Genomic DNA, 21,731 nt, shown 5'->3' on the forward strand with positions numbered 1-21,731 from the left:
AGAAAATACCAGGAAAAAAAACTCTTAAAAGGCAAATGCTAACATACTGTGTATAAGACTGTAAATAGACTTTCCTCTAACTGACTGAAGTGTGTTCACTTCCATGACTTGCAATTGCTCCAGCACCTCATGATTCTGAAACGTGGTCTGCGAGGGGGTGATGTGACTGATTTCCCTTTATCTAAGGGAATAAAGTTGCCTTGGGGATTTTCTTCCAGAGGGCCCCTGGTGTGCCAGTGTAGTCCTAAATCTACACTTGCAGATAAGCATGTGAGTATCAGCTATGAAAGTAACCTGGTGGCTACTGATTGCTTATGCAATTTAAGCCACTCAGGGTCCACAATGGTCTCAGTCAGGTTTCAGAATGGGAGCCTGGATAATTTATGGGTGCAAAATCCAAGCTGAGTGCAAGAAGTAATCACAAAATGAGCTGGAGGTTAAGTGTATTCTACTACTGATTGGGAGATACACACAGATATGTGTGTACACAATATATATGTGTGTGTGTTTCTGTCTCTATAGATGTCTATAATTATATACGCAGGGTTTTTTGGAGGTGTCTTAATAAGAGAGGTTTTAAGTACAGGCTTCTGCATTTTAGTATCTTTGCCAGTTTGGAAAGTTTATAGGCAGAGTCAGACAAACGGTGATAGCAAAAATTGGGGATTTCCTACTCTGGTTCCTGTGATTAGTTTGTGTATCTCCTGAAAACACTAAGTGTGAATGCCTTACTGGATCATCCTGTGTGGCAGTGACGTTTCACTTTCTGGTGAAAGAAAGACTGAGTGGTGGTTCCTCGAACTGGAATGCAGGGAGCTGGTTTTAGCAGTTGATCATGTGCAGATCAGTTAACAGATGGTCTTTGAAATGCCACACTGTCACTTAAACCTTAAATTGCTCTTCCCAATGTAGTGGTTTATGAGGAAACCTGCAGTTGCTGATCCTGAGGATGAACCACGTATGGCTCTGAGCAGGGTTTTGGGAACAGGCAGCAGTAGCATAGGCTCACGGTGAGGACAGCAGCAGGGGAAACTGGAAGCTCTGCTCTTCTCTTATCAGGCCAGCCCCAGAGTGTCCCTGGCTCTTATCAGCCCTGGCAGAGCTGGTTTCTGATGTGTTGAGCCTCTAAAGTCCTGCCATAGTTGTCTCCTGCTTGCACTTAAAGAGTGGCTGAGAAGCACCTTGTGACATATGGGAACAAGGCAGGGCAGTGGTAACAGACCCACGAAAAGAGGCAATGCTGGATCTCATCATCCTCAGCCTTCATTTCTTCATCTGCTTTCTCATCTTCATTGCAATCTGGTGTGGACCAAAGGTACAGTGCAGCTCTCTGTGGCTCTGCACCCCCCTGCAGCCAGAGAGACATCCTCTCCTCTACCCCCATCTATGGTTCCCCTTTCTGAGGTTATAAAGGCCTGTTTAAACCTTATTTTTTGGATGAATCAAAGTTGTATTAGAAATTTGAAAATAACTGGAACACATTAGCTAATTGTAAGTAAATTTGGTGGGAACACTGCTTTTATCATAAAACTGCTTATATTCTCTCTTGAGAGAGGGAGAATCTGTGGTATGTTTGAAATATATAAGAGGAGGGAAGGAAAGGCAGGCACATTTGCTAAAAAGCTTTTCAATAAATAATACTTTTTTAATTTGCAGAATAACTTTTTATTAACTTAAATCACTTTATATTTCTAGCCATAATATTATGTAGAGAGTATTGGATTTACATGTAAATGCCACCCATTGCATACCTGAAATGTATAGTATTTTACGTTTGCCATCCTTATATTCGTTTGCACATATATTTTGAGAGGTGGATGTGGTTTAGGTGCAGAGTAAATGAATAGTGATTCAGATTTTATCTTGCCTCAGCTTTAGGTATCAGGCTTCCAACAGCTGTTTTTCCTTGTCCTCTTAGTTCTGTTAGTGAACAGACTAACTGAACACTATTACCAAGCTCTCATGCTTTTCTACCTCTGCATATTGATAGTCTTTCACTGAAACCTTTTCTCCCTCTCCCCACATGAAATCCAAATGTGAATTACTTTATAAGTAACCTTTTCATTTATTTGTACATGTGTTTTAAGGATGTGGAATCACACAGCTCAAGCACAGGAGGAGCTGAAACAGAGCCAGACGGTCTTATATACATTGGCAAAGAAGAGGACATGAAGAAGTCCCAAAGAATAACAGCCAAAATCAATGGCAGAGAAATTGTTGTTTTCTACCATGAGGGGAAATTTCATGCTCTGGACTCTCGCTGCTACCGTAAGATATTTGCCTGTGTGATCTCAGTGTTGTTAGAATTAAGCATAAAATCGGCTGCATAAATTAATACAGTGTTCTGCCATGTTTCAGACGAAGGAGGCCCTTTATTTTGTGGAGAAATAGAGGTATGTAAGCAAAATAAAAATAATGCAGAGGCATAGAGTCATGTGAAAACTCTAAAGGATTTTTTCTGAACATTATATTGAAAAAAACCCAGTCACATCCATATTCCAGCAGACAGCCATACAACAAAATTACCAAATGTACCTTTTGTCTATAAGATGACTTGCTATCTTGTCTTCTACTTCCTGCAGGATATCGATGGACAAGTGTGTATTGTTTGTCCTTGGCATAGGTTTAAGATTACCTTGGAAACTGGAGAAGGATTGTACGAAGGAATAAATCCTCTGGAACCATCACCAACACCAAAGTGGCAATCAAAAGGAGTCAAACAAAGGATTCATAAGGTCACAACAGACAATGGAAATGTTTATGTGAGTCCTCCAGATTTGTCTGTGAGCTTTGACTCTGATTATTTTGCTGACAAGTACAAAAATGGTAGTGAATTAGCTACAGGAAAACAAACCCACTCAGAATTTGCAAAGTAGGTCATGAACAGACTGTAGAATCATGGGGAATGCACAAATGAAGAATCTTTGTTGGGGAAAAAAAAAAGTACTGTGCCATGAAGATTGTCTCCAAATTCAATTCTAGTGTTACGTTAAAGCATTGAAATAGATAGAAATGAGTAAGGTAAGAAGCCCATCATTGTCATAAATGTGAGTGATCTGCTGAGGATTTTTTTTTGCACTTGCATTTTAAAAAAGATTTAATTATAGCAGAGCACCTCACAATATTTGATATTTTGCTAGGACTATTTCAAATTTTCAGAGGGGATATAGTATACTACGGCTTATAAAACTACATAGTTTAAGGTAGATAGTCAGGTGTAAAGGTTATCTTTATATACTTAACAGTTTATATTTCTGATGCCTATGGTAAAACTGACAGGGAAATTTTCAACTTTTGAAATATTTGTGTGATCTCTTGGTATTTATTTAGTGCCTCAGAGAGAAGCACAAAACTACAACATATTTTAGTGCACTCTTTTATGCCAATTTCTGCATAACTTCCTTGAGTATATGGAAGTATTTATTATCCTTCTTCTCACTGAACTCCTCTTGTTAGTTCATTGAATATTGTGGTAAGGGTGTGTTATGTATAGTTTGCTCTTCCTGATTCTTTTGGCTAAAGTGGGAGCTCTTTGGTGTGATAAGTGAGCTAGTGGCCCTTGTTTGTTTGTTTTTATATAATGTAACCACATTTTTATACATTAATTTGAAAAAAAAAATGTGCCTTCTGCGTAGAGGCAAAACCTGTGTCTTTCTCTGTATGTTCACTGTACAATATCAGATCTTCCCCAAAAACCCCTTCCAAGGAAGTTTCTCCCTGAGCTCTGCTGCACTCCAGAATAGTGGGTTCTGCTGTTCGGCCTGTGGAGTGCAGAGACACCCTGTGAATACAGAGCATAACAGAATCACTGAGGCTGGAAAACACCTGTAAGACCATCAAGTCCAACTGTTAAATCCCAGCCCGCCGCTAAACCTGTCCCAAACTGCCACATATACACAACTTTTAAATACAATATCCTGCATGGCTAGAGTTCTTCAGTGTGGGTTTTTTGGATGATTTGTTGTTTTTTTGCAAAATTCATTCATGATTAGGTTCAATTTGAAATGACTGCTCTTTTGCAAAATTCATTCATGATTAGGTTCAATTTGAAATGACTGCTCTTCATCTATAAGTTTCTCTTATGTTTGCAGCAGGCGGGCTTGTTTTTAATATATGTCACGGGTAACTAGGCCTGTGTCAGCACTGTTGTTTGTACAAATGTGTTTAGAAGTAGTGAGGCAGAGGGAAGAGTCAAAGGAAAATTTGTGCCACATTGATGACAATGAAAAAAGCAAAGTACATAATCAATTCATTTCACTACATGTATATTGAGAGAACCTCTTCTGGTCATGCCTCCTGAACATGGTTTTTGCAGTTGGCAGGGGAAAAGTGACACCTTGAAAGTGCTGTTGAGCTGATCTACCTCAGTTTTGCATTTTGTAAGAACTACAGCACAGCAATGCTTTTCTTGTCATCTTCCTCCTCCTCCTTTTCCTCTCCTGGACCACTCAGTCAGACAGTGCCAATGGTCAGATGCAAATACTTGCCTTCTGTCCAGTGAATCACATCTTGATTGTCTTCTAGAAAATGTTGTTGTGTACTGACTGGTTCTGTAATTTGTTTTTGTTTGTTTGTTTGTTTGTTTTTTATTACTATTTGTTTGCTGTTAAATGAATATGTCAACTTCTCTTGAAGTCACCAGGTAGATGGCACGAAGGTGCAGCAGGTATCTTCCTGCCATCTACGCCAGCTGGTGCCCCAAGAGGCTTGGGTGGTTTCAGGGGAATGGAGAAGGGAGAATTGCTGCCCTTACCTCCCCCCTCACCCAGCTACCTGCACCTGGGATTAAGCTTGACCACAGACACTGTCTCCTGGTAAAAGACATGGATCGTATAAAAGGAGAGTATTGCAACACCTTCAGATACACCTGCATTAAGTCATGTGATTGCTGAGACAACATTTTTATTGACTTTTCTTAAAGTAGTGCATTACTACTAATTGACTCTTCAAACTAATAAAGATGTAGTTCAGTTTAAGAAAGCACTGACTGAACAACATGCTATTACCTGTATGATACTTAGAGAATGATGGAAATAAGAAGTTTTATTTGAAAGCGTCATGGACATGTTCATACTACTGGAAGAGTGCTCAGGATTTTGCAGAATTGCATTTACTGGCTAAAATTCAGAAAAGTGTTTATTCATGGGCTTATGGTTAATCATATAGAATAAATACAACTGCATGTCCAGCCATAGGTAAATTGTTTTTCTTCAGTACTTTTTAGGCACAATATCTGCAAGCTTTTATAGTTGTTTTGCCAATTTTTAAGTGTTCTTTCCCAGGAAGGTTGCATTGATTTAAAATCTAAAGTTTGCCCATTAGATTTTGTTCCCCTCAATTTTCCTGTTGATGATCACAGAAGGAACAGAAAATTACTAACTTAGGCAGATATGAACAAGGCAGGGAAGGTTGTGGGCTGTTAGGTTTTTTTTATTATTATTTTACCCTTTCCTCTTTTCCCCTTTTTCTTTTTCATTTCTTTTCTCATTTTTCTTTCTTTTCCCCCCTTCTTTTATTTTTTCTTTTTTCTTTTTAGTTTTTTTTTCTGACAGAAATGAGCAAAACCTTCAACATGTTAAAGTTGCTACCTTTAAAAAAATACATTGACTATTCTGAGCTACGAAGTGCTAGACTGTGCACCTAATTTGAAAGTAATTTAAATATTTAATGTCCTATAGTTAACATTCTTATCTTTCCAGCCCTTTCTAGGTTCCTAGTTATACTGGTAAGAGTGCATGAACACATGGAAAGCACAAGGAGGGAGATGAGGAGTGGTTACTGTCAAGGCAATGATTCTAAGGTGTCATTTAAGACACAATGAAGAGAGGAAGGAATGAGAACAAGCTATGGGCAAAAGGTCAGTGAGTCAGTGGCTGGATAATTACCACTTCCTACAGAGATGTGTTAATGACAGTATCAACTAAGTCACTCCGGAAGAGTGTTTTGTTTGTTTGTGGGGAGAGAGGTTTAGTTTGACAAATGAACAAATACCACCTGTTTTTCATCACAGATCAGCCAGGCGGGGAGCAGAGAAATACGTGCTATGATTTGGCATGAAAATTTTTGTGATGATTCTGCAAGACATTCAGGCTCTATAATGAGAAAGCAGCTTGAAGACAATAAATAAGTTATGTTTATGCCATCATGGAAACATATTTTCAAGAAAGACAGGTGAAAACTATATAGCAGTTTGAAGTGCAGCGTGAACCTTAACCTGATGTACCTTCACTGCAAACCTTGATTAGACACTATTGACGGTAAGGCTGGGTGTTGTCCTTTTCCTACAATTTATGCCTTGTTTTGCCATTGCTCCCCTGGCTGCACTCAGTGTTGCATATTAAATTAAGGACCCCTTCAATGTAAAATGTGCTATTAAGTTGGGACTGAGAAATTCATTATGGAGCATATTACCTGGAGGAGAGCAGTTTGCAGGATGGCATAACACAGGGATAGAAAAATGTCTATTCTGTAGGAAAACAATCTCAAAACTAGTCTTTCACCATTGAAGCCCTTTTCATAGTTTTGTGCAGTTCCTAATTCTATACTTAGTACTGGAATGAAATCAGTTGTGAATTTTGCATCTCTGGTTTCTAAAATGATCAGAAGGATCTTGTGTTGTTTCCTTGCTGGTGGTACATGGAGTGTGAGAGTCAATGCTCACTGATCTCCATCACTCTGCCCCACTGACTTGGCAGCTGCTTTTCAAGGGGGAAAGCAAGGGATAGGGAATGGAAATAATACCAGTGGAGAGGTACTTCAGCCCCTGTGTGTGTGGGGAGGTTGCCCTTTGCTGGCAGGGCCGTGAGAGAGCTGCAGCCACAGCAGACCCGACCCGTAGGGTCTGCCCCACCCTGGCTGCACCTGAAATGTCTGGGGTCCATGGTTTTCTGCTGGGCCAGCAAATTCAGCCAGCTACATCAACAGGTGAGCAAGCACCATGCTGAGAGAGGCAGGTGGAGTCAGTGAGGCTTAAGGGGGTGTGATAAATTGGGTCAGTTCTTCAAACTCTATTCTACAAACACTTGCTTTTGATGTGCTATTTATTCATGTAAACCCATACATTTCATAAAGTGAATTTTCTAGCTGAATGAAGAATTGAGTGCAGTTTTCAGCCTCTGCCATCTATAAATTATTGACGTAAACTAAAAATGAAAGTGACAGTTCTGCCTGTAGGTAAAAATAAACCTGGAAAATCAGTGCAGATGTCCTTATTAGCCCATTTGTGACTCTTCCTCCATGAGATGAACACAGGTCCTTGACAAGGGTAGTTGTGATGCTTGAACAGTGGAATTGTTCTACTGAGAGATGTCAGAGAGGTATAGTTTATTTTTTGCAAACCATAGTAGCTAGAAATCCAAAGCTTATAAAGGAAAGATGATTCCAGAAATAATTATTCTACTTGAAAGTAAAATATGTGTTATCTTGCTAAAAAACAAACAAAAATTTGTAATTCATTTAACTGTTCAAATTACAATTAATTTTTGCTGCAGCTGTGGACCCTGATAGTGCAGACATTGCCAGTAAAGGTGATCCCTCCTTATTAAGACAGTCACTACAGTGAAAAAAGTGGTAAAGTTTTTGCCCCTACTGAAGTAGGTCTGTTCCACCTGAAGGTTTTCTGATTTTTTTAATGTATATATTTGAGTTGTTTAATGAAAGGTTTCAGCTCTGCACACATATGTCCTTCCTTGATTTCAATTAACATCTAAGATTCACACTCAAGGGAAAACTATTTTTTATTACAGTCTGTGCTGAACATGCCCCTCCCACCCTACCCCCCCACCCCCCCCAAAAAAATTACATGTTTATTTGGCACAGATTGCTCCAGGAAAAACTTCATACTTGTGTAGCTTTCTTTTGGCCTAGGAAAGCACAAAAGAGCAGTGAAACTATGGCCTCCCTTATACTCATTATAAGGCCTTGAATATTCCTGGCATGGTATCATGCTGTCATCTGAATTTGAAAAGCCATGAATGATCAGGATCAGCAGCACTTCCCTGGAGGCTGTGTCACCTTCCAGTGCTCATGGTATTTTTCATGAGACTCATCACTGAAAGAATACCTGAAGCCAACAATAAGTTTGGAGGTCCAGGTGTTCACACCAATTTTCATTATCAATTTTCTTGCACTAAGCAGAATGGAGGTGTGATGTTAACTAAATGGATAGGCAAGGTCCTGTGCCTGGATGAGGGCAATGCCAGACACAAATACGGGGCAGGGAATGGGTAGAAAGCAGCCCTGAGGAGGACTTAGGGTGTTGGCAGATGAGAAGCCCCAGATGAGCTGGCAATGAGCTCAGACAACCCAGAAAGACAAAAATGTCCTGGAGAAGAAAAAGCAGTGTCGGCAGCAGGTTGAGGGAGGTGATTCTACACCTCCACTTGGGTGAGACCCTACCTGCAGTGCTGCATCCAGCTCTGGCCCACTACAGAAGGATGACCTGTTGGAGCAAGTCCAGAGAAGGCTGTGAAGATGATCCAAGGCTGGCATACCTCTGCTGTGAAGATAGGCTGAGAGAGTTCGGGTTGTTCAGGCTGTAGAAGAGAAGGTTCTGGGAAGATTTTAGAGTCCCTTCCATGTGGAGGAGTTTTTGGACCAGTGAGGCCATGGAAAGCTCGCTTTGCAGTGTTGGGATAAATTGGGCTAATTTAGTACTAGCAAGGGCATGCTGACCTTGGACTGAGAATAAGAGATAAACAGGTGGCAAGAGTGAGAAAGCAAGCCAGGATGTGCTAATTGCAAGAGCAAGAAAATAGAACATAAACATAAAATGCTGTAACCAATTAGTAGGGTAGTCGCGGCACATGAACATTTACTTGTAGCCAATAAATATTAGTATTAGGCGCATGAGCGCATGCAGGTATGTCAGAACTTTATAAAAGGCAACAGCTTGTATACTAAAGTTGACCACTCATCATACCTCCATGAGTGTAACATGTTTGACTCCGGTCGCTCCTCGCAACATTTGGCGTCGGAACAGGGACCCAGCATGGTGGGACGCGGATTTCGCTATAGACGTATATGTGTTGATGCGAACTTGCTAATCTTGCCACGGCGTGTGGTGAGGCAAAGCGGAAAAAGGAGCGAGGGACCATCCCTAGAGGAGGTACGAAGAATCGAGTGCTCTCTTCCCGGTCCTGATTAAACGTAAGCATGGAAAGTGAATGTGCTGCCGCGGTGAAGCTACTGCATAGTATGCTCGCTAAGCGAGAGGAATCAGTAGCGGAGAAGACCCTCAGCAAATTGGTGAAGTGGGCGCGAGAACGCGGGTTTCTCGCTAGCCCGCCGATTGTGTTTCAAGCAGAGGCTTGGCGTGCTCTCGGTGATCACATGTGGGACATGACGATCACGAGCAAAGATAGAGAAATTAAAGACTTCCGCACCACCTGGCGCACAGTTATTAACAGCTTAAATGATATGAAAGCGGAGGTGAAGATAGTTGTTGCCGCTGTTAAAGCTCCTGCCCCACCGGGGGGAGCGGCGAAACCCCCATTGCCGGTTAAAGGGCACGGACTTTTAAACGACTTTTTGGAACAACATGGGCAAGCGCCAATTAAAGATCTATCGGCCCCTCAATGCCCGACTGTATCTGATATGCTTAAATGAATGACGGCGGAGGATGTTTCCGCGATACCATCTGCCCCGCCGCTCCCGGAGCCGCCCTCAGTCTCGCCGTTGCCTGCGGCTTCCTCCTTAAATGTGGTTACTGAAAACAACTCCGGAATAGTTACTGATAGCTGTTGCTGCAGAGTTGGGGGGGTCCGAGCTGCCGATCGCCACCCCCCCTCCCCCACCGCTGCGGTGCCGCTGCCCGAGGGCGATGACGATGCGGACTGGGAGGGCCCCTTAGAACCGGGTCCTAAAAAGTCTAGCCTAGAGCAGCTCGCCGAGCAAATGGCGAAACTAATGCAAAAAATGGATGAGCGCACCCGGTCGACTGCCGCAAAATTAGCAGATAAGGTGTATTAGTTACAAGGGGAACTAAAACGAAAGCGAGAACAAAAGCCAAACGAGGAAATAGCTATGCAATCCACTGTGAGTCCCGCCGTACGCGGAGCAGCCCCCGGCAAGCCGAGCGACGGTGGCTCGCGCAGCAGCGCTGAGCACCACATCCACACCATCTACCCCAGGGCTCCCGGAGCCGTCTGAGCTCCACCGCCTCAGCACCCGCCGCCACCGTGTTGACCCTGGCCCAACCCCGGCCCCACCATCGTCCGCGGTTTCCTCCTTAAATTCGCAAAAGGGAAATACAGAAGTTGTTTCCAGTGTGGTGGACAAGGACACCTCAAAAGGGCCTGCAGCGCCACCATAGGGTGTGGCGTCTGTCAAACAGACAATCCCTCCACTTCCGCGTACCGACAGAGAAAGAGAGAAAAAAAAAAAAAGGGCAGAGAAACGAAGAGCGGGCAGAGAAAGAAGCGTGACGGGTCCCCTCGCAAGGACACAAGTGGCCAGCCCAATGCTATCCAACAGCTTCAACCCCCTGCCACAAGAGACAGTTTGGGAATCGACTTGGCAGCAACAGTAGATATGATTCTGTTAGACTCTCGGTAGTAAAAATCCCAACAGGAGTAACTGGATCTATTTATCATGAAGACAGTGCTTTAGGTGCTTTGCGATTAGGGTAATCTTCGACTAGTATGGCAGGACTCGTTGTGCTACCCGGGGTCATAGATGCTGATGATATTGGTGAAATCCAAATTATGGCATATGCAACACAACCACCAATTACAATTAAAAAAGGCACACGAATTGCACAGCTGCTGGTGTAGCATTAAGAACCTTTAGAAAATGATATTTTTCGTAGGTGCCTGCCACGACAGGATCGAGGATTTGGTTCCACTGGTGGAGCTCTGGTAAACCTGGTTCAACAGATGACTCACCATCCATTAATTGACATAAAGGTAACTTGGCAGACTTGGAACCAAATAATACCAAATGTGATGTTGGACACCGGAGCAGATGTAACTATTTTTAATTGAAAAGGGTGGCCCCACTCGTGGGCCTTGACCCCATCACTTGATGCCGTCCAAGGTGTCGGTGGAGGAAGACAACCCATGCACACCCTGCATCCAGTCTCCTTGCTGCTCCGTGAAGGTCAAAAAGTAACCCTGCGACGTTATGTAATGCCACTACCAGGAGACTTGGGAGGTCTTCTTGGCCGAGAGGTACGGAGCCAAGTAGGAGCCACCATTCAAATTCCATCACAACCTTTTTAACAGGGGCCATTGCCCAGAAGCCGCCCACCCCAGCCATAAACTAGAAAACTAACGACCCAGTATGGGTGGAGCAATGGCCACTGTCTGAGGAGCGGCTTCAAATTGCACATGAATTAGTATAAGAACAGTTAAAAGCGGGCCATATTAAGCTGTCTACCAGCCCCTGGAACACACCAATATTTGTAATTCCGAAGAAATCTGGAAAGTTGCGACTCTTACATGACCTATGAAAAGTCAATGACCAAATGTGGGCTATAGGGGCCCTCCAGCCAGGAATGCCTCTGGTGACTATGCTACAAGAAGATTGGCACATCGCAGTTATTGATCTTAAAGACTGTTTTTTTTTCACCATTCCATTACAACCTCAAGACACAATGGCATCATCATAAAATTATTGGCTCTCAAGATGATTCCCTGCAAACCTTGGAACTGAAAGCTGTCCTTTGGGCATTGGGACAATGGAGACATCAGAACTTAAATATAGTGTCAGATTCCCTATATGTAGTAGGAATCGTTCAAAGAATAAAAGATGCAGTGTTATGGCTGCCCAAATGCGAAATCTTGGGGTGATTATTTTTACAGCTACAAAAGACTATTAATGAACGATTTACCCCCAGCTGCCTTCTTCACATCAGAAGCCATAAAACAATCTTGGGACTTGGGGAAGGGAATGATAGGGCAGATCAGTTAGTATCAATTGTGCACAAAGGCCCCATTGATTCTTTTGCTGCAGCAAAACAAAGTCATAGCATGTTCCACCAGTTGGCAAAAATGTTAAAAAGACAGTTTCAACTGTCGTGGGCAGATGCCCAGGGGATAGTAAAGTCATGTGATCAGTGCAGTCATCATACAGGATCACTGGGTCTAGGAGTGTCTTGGTTTGAAAGACAGGTGTTTGCTAAGGAAAGCAGAAGCTTCCCTTTGGACTGAAAAAAACCCGTGATTCTTCCGATTATTATAATTTTGGAATTAAGAGAGCTCTCAGGCAAAGATATGGGGGTAGTGTCTTGGTTTGAAGGACAGGTGTTTGCCAAGGAAAACAGAAGCTTCCCCTTGGACTGAAAGAAAATGTGATTCTTCCGATTATTATAATTTTGGAATTAAGAGAGCTCTCAGGCAAAGATATGGGGGTAGGAATAACAGTTCTTTACTAGTATATCTAGCACGACAAACAAGAACAACAACAGCTATGAAATTAGCCACAAACAGAACAGTAACTCAGTCCCAGTGTTTTTTGGCTGCAGGCACCTTTTCCCTGAGCTGCAGTTCCCGGTGCTGGGGGCGGGCGGGTCCCGCAGAGCCGCAGGAGGGCTGGGGGTGATGGCAGCGCTGTCCCAGGGGGAGAGAGAGATGGAGAGAGAGCCCTCCGCTCACGGCGTCGGTCCCGATGCTCAGCAGAGTGCTGGATGGTGGTAGTTCACAGCGAGAAGACAGCCGGGCAGGGTTTGATGATGGTTTCCCGACGCTGGGATGGCACACAGGCGGCGATCGTCCTTCTTGTCCGAACTCCACGGGTGAAATGGGCCGAGGCCCAGCCTTCCGCTTCCTCTTCTGGCTGTTTGAATCTCGCGGGGTTTCACTCTTCCCTCCCGTCCCCTCCCCCTTGTCCCCAGGGCCCAGTCAACAGGTATCTTAGCATGACAATGGGGAAAATTCCACAGAGGGAAAAAGGGAGAGAACTAACCCTCAACATTATCCACCCCGAATTTTCCCCTACCATCATGCCAAATCAAATTAAAATCTTCTAATAATAGACATCCATACAGTTACAAATAAAGGCACAGTATTGTAGGTAGTTCACCCTAAAACAAGGTCTCCTTGGGGTATGCATCGGGTCTTTCCATCCCTTTGCATGATCCACCAGGTACACCCTGGCCCTTGAGCAAAAACCACCCCACGAATTGGATTGTCTTTGCTGGAGGCAGAGTTCACCCAAACAGTTTTTCCTAGCATACCTCTCATATGCACCACTGGAACCTTGTCCCCATCTGGTGTTCTCAAGGGCTCAGACTGGGCAGGGCCTGCTTGATAAGTGGAACCACGGGTGTTCACTAACCATGTGGCCTTTGGTAGATTAATCTCCCAGTTCTTGAAAGTCCCCCCACCCAGTGCCTTCAAGGTGGTTTTAAGCAGCCCATTGCACCGTTCCACTTTCCCAGCCGCTGGTGCGTGATAAGGAATGTGGTACACCCACTCGATGCCGTGTTCTCTGGCCCAGGTGCATATGAGGCTGTTCTTGAAATGAGTCCCATTGTCTGACTCAATTCTCTCAGGGGTACCATGTCTCCAAAGGACTTGTTTTTCCAGGCCCAGGATGCTGTTGCGGGCAGTGGTGTGAGGCACAGGGTAGGTCTCCAACCATCCAGTGGTGGCTTCCACCATGGTCAGCACGTAGCGCTTGCCTTGGCGTGTCTGAGGCAGTGTGATGTAGTCAATCTGCCAGGCCTCCCCATACTTATATTTGGACCACCGCCCCCCATACCAGAGGGGCTTCACTCGCTTGGCTTGCTTGATGGCAGCACACGTCTCACAGTCATGGATAACCTGGGAAATACTGTCCATGGTGAGATCCACCCCTCGGTCTCGTGCCCACTTATAGGTAGCATCTCTGCCTTGGTGACCTCAGGCATTGTGGACCCATCGAGCCAGGAACAACTCTCCCTTGTGTTGCCAGTCTAAGTCTATCTGTGACACCTCTATCCTTGCAGCCTGATCTACCTGCTCATTGTGTTGGTGCTCCTCTTTAGCCCGACTCTTGGGGACATGGGCATCTACATGACGGACCTTTACGGGTAGCTTCTCTACCCAACTGGCAATGTCTTTCCACTCATCAGCAGCCCAGATTGGTTTTCCCCTACGTTGCCAGTTAGCTTTTTTCCATCTTTCCAGCCAGCCCCACAGAGCATTGGCTACCATCCATGAATCAGTGTAAAGGTAAAGCTTTGGCCACTTCTCTCTTTCAGCAATGTCCAGGGCCAGCTGAACGGCTTTGAGTTCAGCAAGTTGACTTGATCCACCTTCTCCTTCAGTAGCTTGTGCAACCTGTCGTGTGGGGCTCCATACGGCTGCTTTCCACTTCCGGTTCATCCCCACAATGCGACAGGAACCGTCAGTGAAAAGAGCGTAGCGAGTTTCATCTGCTGGCAGTTGGTTGTATGGCGGGGCTTCATCAGCCCGGGTCACTTGTTCTTGCTCCTCTTCATCGGCAAGAACAAAGTTTTCACCTTCTGGCCAGGTTGTAATTATTTCCAAAATCCCAGGGTGATTTGGGTTTCCGATACGGGCGCGCTGTGTGATGAGGGCAATCCACTTGCTCCATGTGGCATCGGTGGCGTGGTGGGTAGAGGGGACCTTCCCTTTAAACATCCACCCCAGCACTGGTAGTCGGGGTGCCAGGAGGAGCTGTGCTTCTGTGCCAATCACTTCTGAGGCAGCTTGAACTCCTTCATAAGCAGCCAAGATCTCCTTCTCTGTTGGGGTGTAGTTGGCTTCAGACCCTCTGTAACTTCGGCTCCAGAATCCCAGAGGTTGGCCTCGGGTCTCACCAGGTACCTTCTGCCAAAGGCTCCAGGACAAGCCCTTGTTCCCGGCTGCAGAGTAGAGCACATTCTTCACCTCTGGTCCCGTCCTGACTGGGCCGAGGGCTACAGCATGAGCGATCTCCTGCTTGATCTGGGCAAAGGCTTGCTGCTGATCAGGGCCCCAGTGGAATTTGTTCTTCTTCCGGGTGACCAGGTAGAGAGGGCTCACGATCTGGCTGTACTCAGGAATGTGCCTTCTCCAAAAGCCTATGGCACCTAGGAAAGCTTGTGTTTCCTTCTTGTTGGTTGGTGGAGACATCGCGGTGATCTTATTGATGACCTCAGTGGGGATTTGGCACCGCCCGTCTTGCCACTTTACTCCCAGGAACTGGATCTCTCGGGCAGGACCTTTGACTTTGCTCCTCTTGATGGAGAAACCGGCTCCCAGCAGAATCTGGATGATCTTCTCTCCTTTCTCAAATACTTCCATTGCCGTGTTCCCCCACACAATGATGTCATCAATGTATTGCAGATGTTCTGGAGCTTCACCCTTTTCCAGTGCAGCCTGGATCACTCCATGGCAGATGGTGGAGCTGTGTTTCCACCCCTGGGGCAGTTGGTTCCAGGTGTACTACACGCCCCTCCAGGTGAAAGCAAACTGAGGCCTGCACTCTGCTGCCAGAGGAATGGAGAAAAATGCATTGGCAATGTTAATGGTGGCGTACCACTTTGCTGCCTGGGACTCCAGCTCGTACTGGAGTTCCAGCATGTCCGGCACGGCAGAGCTCAGCGGTGGAGTGACTTCATTCAATGCACCATAGTCCACAGTCAATCTCCATTCTCCATCAGACTTACGCACAGTCCAGATGGGGCTGTTGAAGGGTGAGTGGGTTTTGCTGACCACCCCTTGGCCCTCCAGCTCACAGATCATCTTGTGGATGGGTATCACGGCATCTCGATTTGTCCTGTACTGCCTGTGGTGCACTGTGGAGGTGGCAATTGGCACTTGCTGCTCCTTCACCTTCAGGAGTCCCACTACAGATGGGTTCTCTGACAGTCCAAGCAAGGTGTTCAATTGCTTAATGTTTTCTGCCTCTACAGCAGCTATTCCAAAAGCCCACCTGAGTCCCTTTGGGTCTTTGTAATAGCCATTCCTGAGGAAGTCTATGCCTAGAATACACGGTGCCTCTGGGCCAGTCACAATTGAATGCTTCTGCCACTCCTTCCCAGTCAGGCTCACCTCAGCCTCCAGCAAAGTCAATTCCTGTGATCCCCCTGTCACCCCAGCAATAGAAACAGGCTCTTCCCCAACATGTTCTGATGGTAGTAGGGTGACCTGTGAACCAGTATCAATTAATGCCCTATGTTTTTGTGGCTCTGATGTGCCAGGCCATTGGATCCACACCGTCCAAAAAGACCCGGTTTTCCCGTGCCTCTCCCTGGCTAGAGGCAGGGCCCCTCTAGCCCTGGTTATTATTTCCTTCCTGGGCATACATGTTAGAGGTTCCCTCAAGGGGATCTGACAAATCATCCTCCCTTTTGTAGTACCCTACATCTTGGTTATGGGAACTTGAGGCTACCTTCACTTTAGTGGAGCTCCTTTGGTTAGTGTTTCCCTCCTTGAGTTGACACACCCGTGCTGCCAGGGCAGAAGTGGGTTTCCCATCTCACCTCCTCATGTCTTCCCCATGGTCGCGCAGAAAGAACCACAGGTCAGCTCGTGGGGTGTATCCTCTCTCCTTAGCTGGGGGGCGTTGGGCTCTAACTCTGGCATCTGTGACTCGCACTGGTGCTGCATTGACCTTCTTCATCTCCTCCCTCATCTCTCTCATCTCCTCTTTGAGTTCCCTAATCACGGCAGAGACCTGAGCCTGCATTGGGCCGTTCATTATACTCTCAAAATTCCTGAGCCTATTGGTAACAGAACCCACTGTCTCATGGTTGGTGTCAGCATTAATGGCTGCAATGAATGTGGTGTATTGAGATGGCCCCAGGTGTGCCAGATTCCACAACATCTGCCCTGTGCACCTGACCTTGTCGGGGTCATTGTCATGTTGTCCACCCCTCCCAAAGAGTACCTCCAGTATTGCTACTTCTCTCAGCTGTTGGATCCCCTCCTCAGCGGTCTTCCAGTGCATTCTATGGTGGTGCTCCTGCATTCTCTTTCTATGGACAAACCTCTCTCTTACACTCGTTAAAAGCCACTCCCAGAGGGAAAGGGGGCCTGGTTCCCTTACGAATATGTGATCCACACCTGAGTCCTGGGTCAGGGGTCCCAAATTCCTTGCCTCAGTACCATCCAGCTGCACACCTGTACCCATAAGGTCCCAGACCTGCAGTAACCACGTTGTAAAAGCCTCACGGCCCCTTCGTACAATATCTTTACGAAGATTACGGAGACTCTCGTATGACAGGGACTCAGTGACGATCTCAACCTCTGGCTCCCCTGCTGGTTGTGAGGGCCCTGCTTTCTGGTCCTTATTATCCAGGTGCTTTGTTTTCACCTTAGACTTTCTAGTTTCCACAGGGGCAACTACTGCTGGCTGTGAGTTCCCTTGCAGTTCAGCTGGAACCTGGTGAGATGTAACATCTGTGGGTTCCACTGCTGCACCATCAGGTTCTCCCTCTTTAAGGCAGAGGGAGAGTTTCTCAAGAGCTGGGGAAAGGTACTCCTTCAGCATTTGGCCTATCTCCTTCACTAGAAACCCCACCCACTCTGGATGGTTCCTTTCTGAGGTGAGCTCTGGGGCAGAATCCTTAGTCTCTGTGGCAGGGGCAGGGTCAGGCTCTGGGGCAGAATCCTTAGTCTCTAGGGCAGAATCCTTAGTCTCTGGGGGAGAATCTTTAGTCTCTGGGGCAGGGGCAGGGGCAGGGGCAGGCTCTGGGGCAGAGTCCTTAGTCTCTGGGGCAGAGCCAGGCTCTGGGGCAGGGCCAGGCTCTGGGGCAGGATCCCTATTCCTTGGGGGACCTATCAGGGTTGTCATCCAAGTCAATCTCCCCTCATCTCGGAATGTTAAATAGAACAGGTTTACAAGGCCTATTAGCAATGTCAGCCACTGTATGACTTCATTACTGCTTAGAAGAGATTTGAACCCCTCAAAAGCTGGTGGTGCAGACCCAAAAAGCTGTGTAAGGGGTTGGGACAAAATTTTCCCTGGTGTCATATCCTCACAGTATGTACCATTATTAAAGTAGCCCCAAAAACATACAGTTAGAGTGTGATAGCTCCGAATCCATGTGCCCACCTTCCAGAGGAAGTTAAAAATCCATGAATTTCTCACGTTATCAGCCCACAAAAGGAACTGGATAGTAGTTACAGCAGCCTGAGTTATAGGACCCATGTTCAAGTAAGGGATTGCAAATGGGAGAGATAAAGCTGTGGCCACATGGAGCCCAAACCACGGTAAGCTGGACAACATGATGCCACCTAAAACAAAACTGAGGTAACTCAAGAACTGTTATTCCTTTTTCACCCTTTTCTCTCAATGTCCTCGGGCCCCACGTTGGGTGGCCAAAATCTGTCTTGGTTTGAAGGACAGGTGTTTGCCAAGGAAAACAGAAGCTTCCCCTTGGACTGAAAAAAAAATGTGATTCTTCTGATTATTATAATTTTGGAATTAAGAGAGCTCTCAGGCAAAGATATGGGGGTAGGAATAACAGTTCTTTACTAGTGTATCTAACATGACAAACAAGAACAACAACAGCTATGAAATTAGCCACAAACAGAACAGTAACTCAGTCCCAGTGTTTTTTGGCTGCAGGCACCTTTTCCCTGAGCTGCAGTTCCCGGTGCTGGGGGTGGGCGGGTCCCGCAGAGCTGCAGGAGGGCTGGGGGTGATGGCAGCGCTGTCCCAGGGGGAGAGAGAGATGGAGAGAGAGCCCTCCGCTCACGGCGTCCGTCCCGATGCTCAGCAGAGTGCTGGATGGCTGTAGTTCACAGCGAGAAGACAGCCGGGCAGGGTCTGATAGTGGTTTCCCGACGCTGGGATGGTGGAGATGGAGGAGAGGCGGCGATCGTCCTTCTCGTCCGAACTCCGCAGGGGAAATGGGCCGAGGCCCAGCCTTCTGCTTCCTCTTCTGGCTGTTTGAATCTCGTGGGGCTTACCTCTTCCCTCCCGTCCCCTCCCCCTTGTCACCAGGGCCCAGTCAACAGGTATCTTAGCATGACAATGGGGAAAATTCCACAGAGGGAAAAAAGGAAGATAACCAACCCCCAACAAGGAGTTAATCTCAGAGGTTTCCAAGTCTATGAGCTATGGCAAATGCATGTTACACATGTTGCTGAGTTTGGCAGGCAAAAATACATGCATGTGACAGTTGATACCTTTTCTCACATGCCTTGGGCCATGGCCCAGACAGGGGAACATGCAACGCACATTATACGACACTTTTTAGCCTGCTCTGCGGTTTTGGGAATGCCCATACAGATAAAACCGATAATGGTCCTGCCTATAAGGGCAAAAGAGTAGTAAAATTTCTGCAGAAATGGGGAATTGAGCATTAACTGGGAGTCCCTCATAATTCCACTGGCCAAGCAATAGTGGAATGGGCAGACAGGACCCTCAAGGAACAATTGGCCAGACAAAAATCATCAGAAAAATTGCAACCCCAGAATAGATTGCATAAGGTATTATTTACGCTAAATTTTTTGAGTCTCATAGGTGAGGCTGAAATGCCCCCAGCATTAATACATTATGGAAAATGGGATAAATGACAATAATCAGAGGTTTTAGTGCATTATAAGAATCCTGCAACCGGTTCCTGGGATGGCCTTGTACCACTTTTATTCACAGGAACAGGGTATTCTTGTGTCTCCACAGGTGAAAGACCCCAGCGGATTCCGAGCAAATAGACTCGAGCCGCCAAGCAGACTGATATGATCGACAACAAAGAGTGATAAATTTATTGATTAAGCAGTATATAGATGACTTGTGTTTTGAGGGAATGTTGTGCACCGCTTGTTAAAGTTAGAACCCTGTGTTGTTTAGTTCAGATAGTGTATTGTGTTACAATAACCCGTATATATTGCACAGGATCACGGTGGTGAGGAAGCATTTAAATTGACATATACAAATTGGGCAATTAAAAGAGCAATATGGCAGGCCCAAAAGGTAAAACAGGGAAAGGTGCTATCGGCATCTTGTTCCCTCTGCTCACAAGCATTGTCGCTTTGAGCTGGGCAGACCCGCATTTGGCAAATCAATTAAATAAAAGAACCAACATTTAGCTGGATGGATGACAAACAAAATTAATTTAAGCAGTACCATTTTAGATGAATTATCCCAAAATGTTAGTAATGTAAATCATGCAGTTCTGCAAAATCGGGCAGCAATAAATTTTTGTTAGCATATAATCATTGGGTGTGAAGAATTTGAAGGTATGTGCTGCATGAACTTATCCGATCATTCTGAGTCAATTAATAAAAAAGTACAAAAACTAAGAGATCAATTAAACAGGTGATCCTTTGGGAGTCTGGGTTTCAAAACTTGGTATTATAGGTTGGATCAAACTGCTGATTAAGCCGCGGCTTGGGATGCTTTAAACTATAGTTATAATTCTGTTGCTTGCTAGCTACGCTATACCATATGTAAAAGAATATGCTTTTTAGAACAATTAATAATGCCCAGCTTGTGCAAAAAGAAAAGGGGGGAATTGTGGAGGAGTTTTTGGACCAGTGAGACCATGGAGAGCTTGCTTTCCAGTGTTGGGATAAATTGGGCTATTTTAGTGCTAGCAAGGACATGATGACCTTGGACTGAGAATAAGAGATAAAAATGTGGCAAGAGTGAGAAAGCAAGCCAGGATGTGCTAACTGCAAGAGCAAGAAAGTAGAACATAAACATAAAATGCTGTAACCAATTAGTAGGGTAGTCGCGGCACATGAACATTTACTTGTAGCCAATAAATATTAGTATTAGGCGCATGAGCACTTGCATGTGTGTCAAAACTTTATAAAAGACAACAGCTTGTATAATAAAGTTGAGCATTCACCATAACTCTATGAGTGTTACGTGTTTGACTCCGGTCGCTCCTCGCAACAGACCCCCATGGTGGTGACAGGTACAAGGAGGAACTAGAGAGCTGTCCAGAGCTTGAGGCTTGGGATTCCAGAAACTTCAAAGTCAAGAAGACAACAGATGAAGTGCTCTGGGTGGGTTTTGCTTTGGCTGCTCTTTTCTTCCAATAATTGTGCTTTGTAGACAAGCATTTGGAAGAGTGAAGCAGAGCAGACAAACAGATGGGATTACCAGGCAAAATCCTGGATGGATGCATCCCCCTCTCTGCCAGTCATCCTCAAAGAAGATGGGGAACACACAGGGGTGGAATCCAAAAAGCAGGTCAACTCCACAAATACTGGAAGAAGGTGTCTTGGGCAGTGAGATGCTTTCTGCTGTGCCTCCTGAAACCAGCCCATCTCTTGAGATGGGATTATGGGATTCCTCCTGCCACTGCAATAATACATCATAATCCAAAATGGGAGACTTTAAATAATAATAATAATAAATATAACATAACATAACATAACATAACATAACATAACATAACATAAATCTAACACAATACAATATAATATAACCCCAAATGGGAGTTTTTTCTCAAGTGTATTAGGAACATGTTTAATCAAATTCTCTGGAAGAACAGAGAAAGCGTAGCTGCTAATTTCAGAGGGTTTTTGCTCAGCTCTTACTTAATCACAACTTCATCCAGTCTGTTTTGGGGTGGGTGGACTGTGCAAGATGCGAATGATGAAAATCAGCATCAGCATCTTCACTGCAGAACTGAGGTGGTGATTTGGTAATTGGTCACTTACACCCCCAAGCTGTCTTCTGCCAAGTGTTAATGCCAAACTGCCTGGTTTAGACATCTCCAGCTTTTCTTCCAAACACCCCTGAGAATGTGGCTGAGTCTGTGGTAGATGTGGAATGGCAGATGAGCCCTTCAGGGGAAAGGAGGTAAACTGAGCTTTCTTTGGTTAAAAACAAGTACTGAC

General features: G+C 45.3%; 2 protein-coding genes across 10 annotated transcripts; one reads left to right on the forward strand and one right to left on the reverse strand.

The window, feature by feature from the left end:
• The first annotated feature begins 757 nt into the window (after positions 1–757).
• RFESD (Rieske Fe-S domain containing) lies at positions 758–20,726 on the forward strand. Of its 9 annotated transcripts, none has more exons than XR_009934169.1 (7): positions 780–1,315; positions 2,088–2,268; positions 2,359–2,393; positions 2,583–2,762; positions 5,700–5,857; positions 6,011–6,257; positions 19,561–20,726. XR_009934169.1 is itself a non-coding variant. In XM_062513624.1 (5 exons), exons 1-5 carry the CDS (start codon positions 1,238–1,240, stop codon positions 19,618–19,620), a joined length of 534 nt encoding a protein of 177 aa, XP_062369608.1. In that variant the 5' UTR covers positions 758–1,237; the 3' UTR covers positions 19,621–20,726. The 9 variants fall into 9 exon arrangements, 4 of the variants coding, with proteins under 4 accessions (XP_062369608.1, XP_062369607.1, XP_062369609.1 ...); XR_009934170.1 differs by lacking the exon at positions 19,561–20,726 and adding an exon at positions 12,464–12,479; XR_009934167.1 differs by lacking the exon at positions 19,561–20,726 and adding an exon at positions 10,808–12,253.
• Positions 12,611–14,002, reverse strand: LOC134056743 (uncharacterized protein K02A2.6-like). Its single transcript, XM_062513621.1, has 2 exons — positions 13,175–14,002; positions 12,611–12,774 (listed from the first exon to the last, which is right to left on the reverse strand). Exons 1-2 carry the CDS (start codon positions 13,779–13,781, stop codon positions 12,611–12,613), a joined length of 771 nt encoding a protein of 256 aa, XP_062369605.1. The 5' UTR covers positions 13,782–14,002.
• Positions 20,727–21,731: the final 1,005 nt, after the last annotated feature.

Source organism: Cinclus cinclus, chromosome Z, assembly GCF_963662255.1.
Source record: "Cinclus cinclus chromosome Z, bCinCin1.1, whole genome shotgun sequence".
Taxonomy (NCBI): Eukaryota; Metazoa; Chordata; class Aves; order Passeriformes; family Cinclidae; genus Cinclus; species Cinclus cinclus.

What these genes read in the sequence shown, in the direction of transcription:
- RFESD (XM_062513622.1), top strand. Translation starts at nt 1,238, where the DNA reads ATGCTGGATCTCATCATCCTCAGCCTTCATTTCTTCATCTGCTTTCTC. An exon ending in CAATCTGGTGTGGACCAAAG is followed by an intron (nt 1,316 to 2,087) that starts GTACAGTGCAGC and finishes ATGTGTTTTAAG; the next exon opens with GATGTGGAATCACACAGCTC. An exon ending in TCTGGACTCTCGCTGCTACC is followed by an intron (nt 2,269 to 2,358) that starts GTAAGATATTTG and finishes GCCATGTTTCAG; the next exon opens with ACGAAGGAGGCCCTTTATTT.
- LOC134056743 (XM_062513621.1), bottom strand. Translation starts at nt 13,781, where the DNA reads ATGGACAGTATTTCCCAGGTTATCCATGACTGTGAGACGTGTGCTGCC. An exon ending in TCCAGTGGTGCATATGAGAG is followed by an intron (nt 12,775 to 13,174) that starts GTATGCTAGGAA and finishes AGATTCAAACAG; the next exon opens with CCAGAAGAGGAAGCGGAAGG.